The 14,126-nt window shown below is 34.4% G+C and overlaps 1 protein-coding gene across 1 annotated transcript in view; it reads left to right on the top strand.

Annotated features, from left to right (window-relative positions):
* LOC125345342 (cadherin-related family member 3-like) overlaps positions 1-1,187 on the top strand; it is an 84,806-nt gene extending 83,619 nt beyond the window's left edge. Inside the window, exon 19 of the mRNA XM_048337563.1 lies at positions 1,053-1,187. Within this exon, the coding sequence (XP_048193520.1) occupies positions 1,053-1,187 (135 nt within the window). The remainder of the gene's footprint in view (positions 1-1,052) is intronic.
* The last annotated feature ends 12,939 nt before the right edge of the window (positions 1,188-14,126 follow it).

The raw sequence follows: 14,126 nt of genomic DNA, 5'->3' as shown, positions 1-14,126 counted from the left end.
CCATATTATTGTACTACAAAGCATAATGCTTAGTCACAAAACCCTTAATCTCAGCAACTACCCAAATTCAACAAATAAGTATTCCTTTCTCTGAATTATGCAACTGACCCTATTTCTGCTATTGATATTTCTGATTGATCTTTATTTCCAAAGATTTTCTTTCTGCTCTATAGCCCCCTCCCTCCCTTTTTCTCCCGTTTCTAGGAAACTAGCTTCAAGCATTATTTGTTAGGTTGAAGGGCACACTCGTTGCTCAGGTTCCACAGTCTCATTCTGCCATCTGCTGGTAATGTTCTGTTTCTCAATCATGACATTAGGTTAAAATATCTGAACTGCATTACTAGATTCTTAGTGGTCACAGTTTGGATGGCAATGAGAAATTCTCTGGGAAAATCTTAACTGGCCTTTTGTTATAAAAAGCAGAAAAAGGAAATGATGTGGTTCCTTTATAAAAATAATAATTTGTCATGTAAACAACTTGTTAAGTCACTGTCACTGAGCCAATACACATTACACAGTTACTGTCAAGCCAAGACCTGCAAAAACCCACAGAGAAGAACAGGAAATGTTCTTGTTCAATAAAAGTTTATTCCCAGTAGGAAAGATCACAACACACAACTGGAGGAAACAAATATGGCAAAGTGTTCTAGATTTACAGTAGAAATATAAGGAGTAAAAGAGAGATTGCAATTTCTAACCCGATATTAGGCTTCTGGCAAAAGTGAAGTTGGGAGCTAAACCTGAGTGAGAATAAGTGTTTACCAGGGGGAAAATGCAGGAAAGAAGACTCTGGCCAGAGGGAGTATTAGGAACAGAGACATACATTTCCACAGAAAATGCTTGTTTTTATTGGCAGGACAAGGAATTAGTTTATCATACCTGGTAATTTATTAAATGAAGCTCTTTAATTTTTTAAATAAATATCAGATCATTGCATTAAGTTAATTTACAGAGAAGAAATGATGAGATGTATAAAAGACTCTGTAGTATTATTTTTGTATTCTATAAAAAATAGCATTAATGATTTGTGAATGTTTACTGCATTTTCTCAGATTACTACTTCTGTCTTAAAGAAGATTTTGTACTACTGGAGCCCAGATAACTGGTTTCCTGCAGTATTAACTGTCACAGGAGTCCTTTTTGTCATGTGTCTCTATGCTGTTGCCTGGTGCCTCTTCAAAGAGTAAGACTGTACTTGCTTCTTCTGAATGAATTTGCTTATAGCTCATAAAATCCATTGCTGATAAAGTAAGGAGACAAGATTCAGGAAAATGCTTCTATTCTTTTTATTGCTCTGTAGATGTAGCTATGACAATTATGGTTTAGACTCAGCATGTTGAACAAGAACTTCTGATTTGAAAACCAATAGTCTATTCTTAACCGGTCAATCACATGATTCAAGCTAAGGATCACTGTGTAGAAAGCAGAAATAAAGAAATACAACTTTAGTCAAGTTGAGTGCAATAATCCTAATTGCTCAGGAGACTGAGGCTTAACAATTGTGGTTCAAAACCAGCCCAGGCATGAAAGTGTATGAGATTCTTATTTTCAATAAACTATTGAAAGAATAAAGCTGCAATAAGTTGTGACTCGAGTGATAACATGCTAGTCTTGGGCAATAGAATCTTAAGGATATATTGAGAACCTGACTTCAAGTCCTAGAGACTGGCACACATACACACAAAATAAATTAAAATTTAATTTTTCTAGGAAAAATGAATCCAGTTTATTTGGTATGTGCATGACATTAATTTCCCTGATTATATTAACCTATCAAAAGGCAGACTTGGATCCCAAAAATGCAATAAAAAATAACTTCAAAATACCCTCACTTCTAGCCTTTCTTGATGGATTGATGGTTAAAGATGATGGTCTTGAATTTGTCTTTCTTGCCTTGCTTGAGATCTTGGATCTCAGTCTTCCCATTTGTTATGGTAATAGCTGTAAAATAGTGGTGCCAAATTGGTTGCAGCTTTTATATTACATAGAATAGTGAATTTGAATTTTTAGGGTAACATATACCTTAGAACAATATTTGAGTTTGTAATGGCACTATCAATCATCTGAATAGAGAAAATATTATTGAAAAAAATGTAAAGGTCTTTAAAAGAATTAAAAAATAATGGGTTGAAATCTGTGCTGTGCTTTGGTTTAATGAGTTCCTAATCACTAAACTGGGTTGTCCAGAGAAATACCACCAAATAAAGTGGGGCAATGCAGCATCTGTTAACCTAGCAACTTCTCCCCATTCACATCATTAACATATCATAGGTTTATTTTCTGAGTTTGGAAATGACAAAATATTCTGTAGCTTGTTAACATCTAAGCAACTATTTTCTGTTTTGTTTGTTTTCTAACACTTTCTAACCCCCAAACTGATATTTCCTTATGGAAATGTTATTGAAATGATTTAAGACATTGCTTTCATTTTAACTTTCTAAAGAAATACTGGTTGTTTTACTTATTTGTTTATTTATTTTTGCATGGGGACTTTGAACTGGAAAATTACAAGATCAAAGAAGGGAACTAATTTTAATTTAAAAAAACAACGAAAAGCACAACCTTTTTTCACAAACATCTATTCCGTTTCTGTTCCTTTGCTTATAGTGCTCCTGCCTGTTCAAGATTGTTTCCTCAATGTCACAAACCTCACCACTGTCAATCCATTCAGGCTGTCAAAAACCCTGACCAGATACCAAGGTAACCTTCTTAAAGAAATAAATTTTAGTCTTTATGCATTAAGTCCTAAATGTTTCCACACATCTCAGGTTTAGAAATATAAATGCCAATTTGGCATGGTAAAAGATTATGGATTTTACCCCTAATTTATTTTCTTTTTGCAGTACTGGGGTTTGAACTCAGGGTCTCCAACTTGCTATGCAGCACTGCTTCCATGTGGGCCAAGCCTTCACTCCTACTTCATCAACTTTTATAGTCCTATCTCAACTCACCAATATTTACTGACCACCTGATACTCTAGTAGGTGCTGGAGCATAGAAGAGGGCAAAGTCTGACTTGCAAATGAGCATCAAGATCTATGACTGGTCTTGTGCTTGCACTGCATGATATTATCACTGTTTTCAAATCACCTTGTTTGTTTAACAACCAGGGAAACAAATCCCACAGAATGAGAACAAATACATTACTTTCAATAATCTAAAACAAAATACAAATTTATTCAGAGCAGCACCGAAACACATTGTTTCTGCCTGCAGGAACTATCATTTAAAGTTATTTCTAATAAACATTATAATAATTGTTATAACAAGTTGTTGATGGTACCATCAAACTGATATCGTACACATGTATAAGCATATTATATATATATAATTAACACTTCTATATCCTGTGACATAATATGTAGGATGTTATCAAAAGACCATTTAAGGATTGTTTAAGTGTAGCAGTAGGTAATGCATTTTTACTCTTGGATTTATAAGCAAAAAGTATGTTATCATTTATTCATTATATCTTTGAGCATCAAAATATATCCTTTGTGCTAAAACTGAAATAAAGGTTGTGCATATTTTCTTACTTTTTTTAGTAGGCATGAAACACCATTGGACAAGAAAGCCAAATTAAATGCGACACTTACCTGGCTGCCTGGAGGCCACTAGGTAAGGGCGGAGAGACAAACTGTGTCAGAGGTGTTAAAGTAGCATGGGTTCTTCTATTTTGCACAGACTCCAGATCATAAGAAGCATGTGACTCACAGTAGGTGGCAACTTGTGAATACTAGTGAGAAGATGTGCATTTTAGTTGAAAGTGGGAATGAGCCTTCCAGGAGAGAGCTGACTTAACTGACCAACCTTAATGGTAACGTCGATGAAGCTAATGATCTAATTGCGTGGCAGTTTCTGTTGTCTTCTAAACCAAAGCTTTGCACAGATGAGATGGCTGTCAAATTTCCTTTAATTGTTCTATTTACCTTTTTAAAGAAGGAAAGTAATTAAATGCAATTAAGTTATATAAATGATAACATGAGGTCATAACTAAGAATGTGTGTGATGTCCATTTATCATCATACACTCAAGTATTGGATAATATTTGCTACAAAAAAAAACCCTGTCCTATGAGAGCATTTTCATTGAGATGCATTCAACATAAGGCTTTCTTTTAAATTGTCATTAAAGGTTAAGGGTGTGGCTCAATTGGGGGAGCATCTTCCTACTATCTATAAAGAACTGGACTCACACCCCAATACCAACAATACATTTCTTAAAACAGCACTTAAAATCCTCACTATAAACCTCAATATTTTGCTAAAGCATAGAATTAATTTTCATATAAAATCTATATTTAACTCAGTGTCTTTGGATTGGTATTATGTTAATCAAAATATTTGAATCATGCTAGATATGCAGGAGGCAAATATTAGAAGGTTTACAATTTATAGCCAACCAGGGAAAAAGTTAGCAAGACCTCCCCCGACCTCAACCCATAAGGTAAGCATGATAGTTCATACTTTCAATCCTAATCACACAAGATAGAGGAAATTCACTTTCCAAGGCTAATTCAGGACAAAACACAAACTCCTATCCTCAAAACACCTTAAGATATAGGGATCAACACTGGAGATATGGTTCAAGTGGTAGAGCACCTGCCTACCATAGGTGAGGTCCAGAGTTCAAACTTCAGTATGCATAAAGAAAATCATTAAACATCATGTTATGCAACATTTATATGTACAGGTCACTGCAGATTACTTGAGAGAATTTAAGAAAGCAAGAAACATGGCCTCCTCTCTTCAAGATTTCATAATTTATCTGGGTACAATAACAAGTAAAATGTTGAAGGAATCATTTCTGATCATTAATTCTTCTTTATATGCACAGGGCACACTGAATTCCACAGGAATTCAGAGAACAGTAGTCTTTGCAAGGTGACTTGCAGGTCACATGTAGAAAGAGTATTTTCCTATAGAAGAACAGTTGGAAGGAGGCGGCAGAGTGTTGACATTATTCTCTATTTCCCAGACTGTCCGTCCTACCATTTAAATCAATCTTCCTTTCTTTTTTGCCTTTCTTGTGTTTCACAAATGACTTGAGTTAGCCACCCTGCTACTCTGCCACCTTCTTTAATCTTACCACCTGGTCCAAGTTAAACACATTTACCCAAGCCCATTTACCCAAGAGTTCATCATTGTATTTATCATGCTAAAGTGCATGTTGGTGTGCATGTGTGTGTGTCCACATGCACACATTTCTTTTCACCTTGCATGAAAGGAACTTAAAGAAACCTTCAAAAACATCACTGTAGGAGTTACACTTTTACAAATATCTCAGCATCTCAAAGGTTAAAGAGGCAATAAGTGAGCAGGAAAGTACCTGATACTCTTGTCTCCAACTACCTACCAAAACAACAACAAAAAACAAAAGTGTAGCTGTGGTTCAAGTATTAGAGCTGTAGCCTTGAGCAAAAGTAGTTTAGGGACAGCACCCAGGCCCTAAATTTGAGCCCCAGGTCCAACACAAAACAAAATGATTACTCTTCTCAAAAAATTCCCTCTAGTTCACTTTCGAGCAACAACTGTTTTACTCTTCAAATTGTTACTCCCAATTCTGTTACTTTCAAAGTAATGCTCTAGGTTGGCTCGCCACAATTTCCCACATCCAAATGTCTTTTCAACTCAAAAGAGAGGTGTCCATGTACTGAATATTCCATTGCTATGGCCCTTCCTCTTTGTCTCCAGGACACACAACTTAGGCCAGATGCAGACTCATTCTGATTTCTCTAATCCTATTATGAAGACAATAGGAAGGTGATATTGCACATGTTGTGGGGGTGGCTTGAAGACATTGTGTAACTGTAAGCAGTTTCTTGGATGTGACTTGAGGAAATCTTTAATATCATCGGGTAAATGACCTTGAAACTATAAGAAAGCTTTCAGCATGTTATTTGTAATTACTTAAAGTGAGTAATGGAATAAACAAGACAATCATTTTACTCAGATTTCTTGAGTAAAGTTTTAACTCTAATATAATGAGCAGTTTGTGAATTGCAAATCCTTTTAGGAACTATAAAATCATTGATAGTTTCAGGATCTACTTATAAGAATTCAAATTTGAAATAAAAAAGCAATCTACAATTAATTGTTTTCCAGCCATCAGTGCTTCATGATGGACATGCAACTGATACTGATAAAGAACACAATCTAGTGGAAACAATCTTATGTCTAAGAACACAGAAAACATGTCTAAAACACAGATAAAGTTACTCAGAATCACTGTCTTGTGAATAATATTTTGTCAAATTTTGATCTCGTGAAAGATTCTCAATTAAGAAAATTATACAAATGCTTATTTTTGCTTATGGTACAAGAAAATAAGTTGCTCTGTTTTAAATCTCATGATTTGTTTCTTCTCGACCACAAAGACTCACTCTTGATATACTGTCTTGAAGCCTACATTCTGCAATATTCTGTACTTTAGCTAAGTAATTTGAACACTTCTACTATCTCCTACAGATAGTAATTTAATAATTTTGGCAGGTAAAGACAACGAGTTTCTAATTGTACTAATTGTTTCTTTCCTATATTCCTTAAAGAAATTAAAGAAATTCAGATATGCCCCACACTGTGAGTATGTAATGACACAGACTATTAAAGACTATTTTTATGTCTAAGATTTTATGTCTAAGATCACCTCCGAGCAAGAGACATCTGAAGGTTCCATCTTAAGTTCATGAATAGAGTGACAACAATCCATGATTTCCTATAAGGAGAAATAAACCTGGGAATCTGTATATATTGAGGCTTTAACTCCCTACCTAATGAAGACAAACACGTTCTTTCCTATCGTTAGACATTTATAGCCCCAAATATATTCCATTCCTTCTGGAAATACAGCATTGCTTGTAACAAGTCAATCATTGTGTGTCATATTTTTACTATTTTGCAAAAACTTCTCACTACATAAATAGTGGTTACATCATCTTTTCTTTTGTAACTTTTCTCATTCCCTTCAATCTTGCTTAACTAGCTAACTACAATTTGCTCCCATCTGATTTTACCCTCTCTGGATAAACTTTCTTGAAGACGCACGTCTTCACTATGCTTCTAAAATGCTTTCCTGAATACATAATAGCATTGGCCTCTCTCTTTGTCATCCTTCCTGTAAACATCTTGGAAGATAATAGGAGATATCAATTGAATGTTTATCCCTAATGCCAAAGCAAGAACTAGATATTTGAATCATATTTGCTTAAATAGGGATTTGCAGTTTAAGAGCTTACTGGTAGCCATTAAGAAGGTAAATAGTGAAGGGATTAGTGACAATGACATAGTAGTCCAGTATGAGAAGTTCTTTGCAGAGATTTGCCAGCATAGAGAAGAAAGATATAGGATACTAACACAGTATAAATGAGTTCTTGTGGTAGCTGTAAATAGTGATCTCTATAAAAAAAATCCTGGACTTGTGAATAATTTTTCACTCACACATATCCATAGGCACTTAATGTTCATATCTCTCTTAATGACTAAGTGGTAGTTTACCAGTCCCATTTTTGGTTATGAGGATATGAGACAATTGGAAGATAAATCACTTATGTGGTTTATATTTAGTAAGTGTGGAGATGGTGTTCAAGCCCCAGTGATTTGCATGTAGTTTCTCTAATTTCAGTCTCTTTTGATTGAATTAAAAAAGTATACTTCTTGAAGAAGAATATTTCCAGCATTCTAAACCACAATTAGTTTTGCTTAGTATTGTTTGGGTGTGCCTGCATGGGCTCTGTGTGTGTGTGTGTGTGTGTGTGTGTGTGTGTTCTGCATCATCTTGGAGACTTTTCCTCCTTCCTAATATTTCAGTGGAAGGTGTTTTAAAGTCTTTGGAAATGAAGACAACAGAGTACTAACACCTGAGAGAAGAGTTCCTCTAAAAGACAAACTAGACATTCAAGTTCACAGGGTAACTGTATGATTTATGAAGAGAGTCAAAGAAATTAGTAGACTCTTATGAAATACTGTAGCCAGTACATTTATTAAAATTTCACTAGGGAGATAAATTTACTAATCCAAACCACCACCTTCTTTCCTTGTTCATATATATATATATATATATATATATATATATATATATATAAAATCTGAAATATTATTGAAAAACTTGTTTCCAAAGGATTGATTGTGGTTTATGCTATAGTTCCTTAGGCTTCTTGAAGCACAGATACAGCATTAAATCACTGATTTATCGGGGCTGGGAATATGGCCTAATGGCAATAGTGTTTGCCTTGTACACATGAAGCCCTAGGTTTGATTCCTCAGCACCACATGTATAGAAAAGGCCAGAAATGGTGCCGTGGCTCAAGCTGGCAGAGTGCTAGCCTTGAGCAAAAGAAAAACCAGGGACAGTGAGTAGGCCCTTATTTTAAGCCCCACGACTGGCAAAAAAAAAAATCACTGATTTATGATACAAGGTACCTCATCAGAATATTAAGACTAAAATATTTCTATTTGTAGTACCTTTGTAGGTGAAATTTATATTTTTAATATTTAGCTGACATTTAAAATTTTACAGATATTTAAACACAATACCTTTTTTCCTCTTCTTCAACAGTGAAAGGAAAATATGATATATATCATAGTCAAGATGTCAGACAGTTAAGAGAAGAAAGTAATTGCAATGGAAGACATTTGCCTTTAACAAGAAGAAAGCTCATCATATCATCATATTGCTTGCTTTATTTGAAAAGGTCTTCTCAAAACATAGCTTTGAACAATAAAACAGTATCCATTTCTCTCAACACAGTTTGATAATTTCATGTAATCTGTCATGTATTTTGAAAGCTTGAATTTTTCTGTTGCTATTATCCTAGTATTTATATACTACAGAAATGTTTGATTTTTTAGCTTCAAAACCTACAGGATGTACTAATCATTCAGAGAAAATAAACTGAGGATGCAATTGTGCTCAAAGTATGACTGTATATCAATAAAGAATCTTAAATTAAGTACATATAAATAAATATGATTTACATAAAATAATTTAGAAAGCAAAAAGTCATAGATGGTAAGAGGAAAGAAGGAAAGGAGGAAGGGTAGTAGCAAAGAAGGAGGGAAAAAGAAGGAAGAAAGGAAGGAAAATTTATTATGGTGACAAGCCCTTAATCATTCTAGGTTTCATTTATCTCTCATTAATTTTGTCCATATAGCTTATCAAAGTTTCTCATTGTTCATATATATAATTAATATGATAACACAGATGTAATGGAACACATAATGTTATATTACTTAGATTGAATTCTTCTGATTATATTATAAAGATTAGAGGATGAAACTTGAGCCACAACCTAAGTATACATTATTGTCTGTCCCTTGAACTTCAACTCATATATATATAATATAACCCATTCCTCAAATAAATGTCTTCATGCCGTTTGTCTGAGGTAAAGCTGATTTGCTTTAGCAGAGGTAACTATACCTAACAAAACTGCTGAAATCAAGGCTGTCTTTTTTTAGTTTAATGTATTTCCCTCATCCACTTGAAATGGCCTATTTTTGTAAAAGAAAGATAAATGACTTAAATGGAACCAATGGTACCTTGACATCTTCAAAAATAGATGTAATCCTTGTCATATGTCATAACCCCTAAACTGTGATATTACTCTTGTTTTATTGTTGTTGCATGTGGGGCTTGAATTCAGGCCTGAGTTTTGTGTTCAAGGCTAGTGCTAGTGCTCTACGACTTTGAGCCAGAGCTCCCTTCTGATTTGTTTTGTTTGTTTGCTTTTGGTGGTAAACCGGAGATAAGAGTCTCATGGACTTTCCTGCCCAAGCTAGCTTTGAACAGCAATGTTCCAATTTCAACCTCTTGAGTAGCTAAGATTACAGGTGTGAGCTATCAAGTCCTGCCTTATATTGCTTTTGATTTACTACCTTTTTAATGTCAAAGGTTTAAATTTAATTTCTGTCATAATCTAAGGATAAGGATATATTATCTACCCATTCCTTTATGTTCATTCCTTTTTAGTTTTATTATTATTATTATTATAAAGGTGATATAAAGATGGCTTACAGTTATATAAGTCAGATAAAGAGTACATTTCTTTCTGTTTTCTTTTGACCCTGTCTATTTTTAAATATATTTTTATTTCCTCTAAGTAATTTTACAAAAAATAGCCTTTTACCAAAGTAGTTTACGAATATAATGTGTCTTGATCAATGCAATATGATTATATATCTGGGAACCCTTGAACTCTTCAGTAGATGGAGTATGAACTGAGTAGATGAATAGTGAGTTGGATTACATTTATTTTAGCTGGCCTTCATGAACTCTAAATGTGAGGTGATAGCAATGAGTCAGCCCTTACAAATGAATTTAAACTAGAAACTGAAGGCTAATAGTTCTCAAAATGACTATTGTATCTTTTTACACTGATTCACATGAGGAAATAAATGTTCTGAGATGCTCTTAAAGGAAAGGAAAGTATTGCTAAAGATTCCTCCACCCCTTCCTCATAAAGACGCAGATGTTCTTTTAGTTAATGAATCCTTGGTTTGAAAATCATCTGTGCTCTGGGTACTGAGCATGAGATCATAACATTTATTTTATTGGAGTCACTTCTTTAAACCTCAGGATCATGAATCCTTTAATTCATTCTGTTTTGGAAATAATGAAATGTCCTAACTAGCTATTCACCAATCTTGTACTTAGAAGACTACATCGTAGTAAGAATTCTCATAACTCTGGCCAGACACTTCTGCACACTGATGATTTGCTTATGATACTTCCTATTTTTGACTGCTTAAGTGCACGTCTTTTTCCTTATTTTTCCAAATTTTGTGGAACATAAAAATACTTTCTCTTCTTTGTAAGAGATGGATAATTACTCTCACACAATTAACTTCCATCATTAATTTTATGCCATAGAACTCTAGAACTGTCAACGTTAGCACTTTCAGAAGTTGGTACTATATTCTCTCAAGCCTTCTGCAACTTGTTTAGTGGACCTTTGATGGTAGAACCTACCTTTCCCCAGCTGGGTGGTACTTTTGCTTGAGCCAAGTTTGTGATCTGGTAGTCAAAAGATAAAGTAGAAGTCAGTGTTGACTTAAAAGATTTCAAGATGTCTTTGTTTAATGCTGAATAATAGTTGATATAAAGTGGAGTGGGCTATTCCTATAGGCTTAGAGTGAGACACAAGCACCATTAGAAAAGAAAAATATAGTATAATTCCTGAGGAGAAAAAATATGTGTAAGCAGTTACCAGATACTCAGAATAGATTATAAATGATCAAACATCATGATCAAATGGGACTTATCCTTGGGAGACAAGGATGGGTCAATACGTGCAAAGCAATTTATATCATACAGCACACCAATAGAGTAAAGGAATGAAGATTGCACACTCATCTCAATAAAAAATGCAGAAGGCATTTGATAAAATTCAAACTGTTTTCATGATAAAAATTTACACACACTATATGTAGAACTTACCTCAATCTAATAAAAGCTACATATAATAAGCTGATTCCTAACCTTTTTTTTTCTCCTTTGTTGTCAACGTGAAGTACAGAGGTTTTACAGTTTCATATGTAAGGCAGTGAGTACATTTCTTATCCAACTTGTTACCTCCTCGCTCATTTTCCTTCTACCTCCTTTCATCCCCCTTCCCTCACCCCTGCATGAGTTGTAAAGTTGGTTTACACCAAAGGTTTTGTAACTATTGTTTTTGGAATGGTTTGTCATTTTGTCCTTTGAATCTTGATTTTGGTATTCCCTTTCCATTCCCTAGTTCTAATACATGTATATACAGTATCCAGGTTAATAAGATCAGATACAGGCTAGCAGGTGTAAAACCACGGGATGGGTGTATGAGTGAAAAGAAAAGAGAAAAGAAAAAAAAAGTATAGTTTCACATGGCATGTTGAAAATAATTACAACAATGATATACCACTTGTTTCCATAACATGGATTTCATTTTGCTTAGCATCATCTTCTGTGTTCATATGGGCATAGATATTGGGCTATTGTGATCTCCTGCTTTGGCTAAACATGGACTGCATTGTTGCCCTCATAGGGAAAAATTAGTACATGTTTAGGTTAGTCAAAGCTAGCCTTTGTTTTCATTGTTAAAAACAGACCTTTTTTTTTTCTAATATCAGGGACAAGACAGGAAGCAGTACCAGAGAAATCAGGCAAGAAAGACACAGAAAAGGTATCATATGTAGAAGAAAAGATGCAAAATGATGTTTTCAGATAAAATTATCTCAACTTAACCTATTGTGTCTCAAAATTATCTGCATTAGTGGTAGGATGGTGTTTCATTTTTTAAAATAATCGCACTTAAATGTAGTATCTTTGAAGAAATATATAAATATCTGTTGTTGATTAAAATAATAGCACACAATTATGAAGGAGGAAAGATTAGCTAGTAGGCAAAATATTCAAGGAAACATTCCATTTTTATTACTCATTTGATGAGTATTCAATACTTTCTGATAGCAAGCACCTGGCTGATCAATTGTGTGTGTTCCACAAAATATGGCTGGAAGGGTCATTGTCCTTCGTGATTTGTTTTTGTTTTTCTGATTTAAATTGTATTTTCAAGTTGCATACATGCATCTTTTTATTACTGCTATTTTAAGGTAAAATAATAATGAATGTATATTTTGAAGTCCAGAATGACTTTTTTAAAAGTTTTTATTATAAAACTGATGTACAGAGAGGTTACAGTTTCACACGTTAGGCATTGGATACATTTCTTGTACTGTTTGTTACCTTGTCCCTCATGACCCCCGACCCCCTCCCCCCTCCCCCGTCCCCCCTGAGGTGTTCAGTTCACTTACACCAAACAGTTTTGCAAGTATTGCTTTTGTTGTTGTTTCTCGTATTTTACCCTTTGTCTCTCAATTTTGGTATTCCCTTTGAATTTCCTAATTCTAATACCAGTACACACTGACTTTTTGAAATGTATACAATATGGACAAACAAAATCTTGTAAGAGTCCAACCCAAGTGGATTCATAACTAATGTCTGCCACCTAGTGGTAATAAGAAAAGTTTCACTTAGAAATAGTCTAAGATGTAATTTTATTTGTCCATTAGAAAGAATGATATTGCATCATCTATAAAGAATAGGAAATGGAGAAATGGAATAGGACATGGAGAAAATCATGTTAAGTGCAGCAAGTCAGGATAGAGAGACAAAGGATGTATGTTTTCTCTCCAATGTGGAAGGTAGAATTAATCTATAAATATATAAAATAACACTTAGGAAAGGAATCCAAGTGAACATAAGTGTATTAACCAAAACATAAATTCATGGGGCTGGGGATATAGCCTAGTGGCAAGAGTGCCTGCCTCGGATACACGAGGCCCTAGGTTCGATTCCCCAGCACCACATATACAGAAAACGGCCAGAAGCGGCGCTGTGGCTCAAGTGGCAGAGTGCTAGCCTTGAGCGGGAAGAAGCCAGGGACAGTGCTCAGGCCCTGAGTGCAAGGCCCAGGACTGGCCAAAAAAAACAAAAACAAAAAAAAAAAAACATAAATTCAGAGGGAGAACTCAAATGGTGTAATTCCTTAGAAAGTCAGACTCACAATTCAAGAAAATAAACACCGGAAAATGGGTACTATAAAGGGAATGGGATCAATGATAGGAGGGTAGACTAATGAAGAGAGACAGACAGAGGAAGGAGAACACATAAAATGTAATTCATATCCTGGAAAATTAAGAAAATTGAGGGAAGGAGTGGGGTGGGTTGGGAGAGATTGGGAGAATAATGAAAGGGGCAATATTGATCATGATGCACTGTATTCATAAGCTACTTTATGGAATGGCAAGTCCTTTGAAAATCAGCCCAGATGCCCCTTCATGGGCTAATGAAAGTTGAGGCAAGGAATTATGTATGTACATACATACATACATATATATACACACATATATATACACATATATCATCCTTTTTAATATATATCATCTTTTGTATATTCATACATATATACACATATATACACACATCTGATATATGCATTTATACGTATAGATACACATATATATCCCATGGATATATATGGATATATATGTGTTATATTTATGTATATATGTTTATATATACATACATGTGTGTATATAAACATATGTGTATACATACATATATGAACATGTATGTGTACATATACACACACAA

Source organism: Perognathus longimembris, chromosome 2 (assembly GCF_023159225.1).
Source record: "Perognathus longimembris pacificus isolate PPM17 chromosome 2, ASM2315922v1, whole genome shotgun sequence".
Lineage (NCBI taxonomy): Eukaryota > Metazoa > Chordata > Mammalia > Rodentia > Heteromyidae > Perognathus > Perognathus longimembris.
This window is presented reverse-complemented; position numbering and strand designations above follow the sequence as displayed.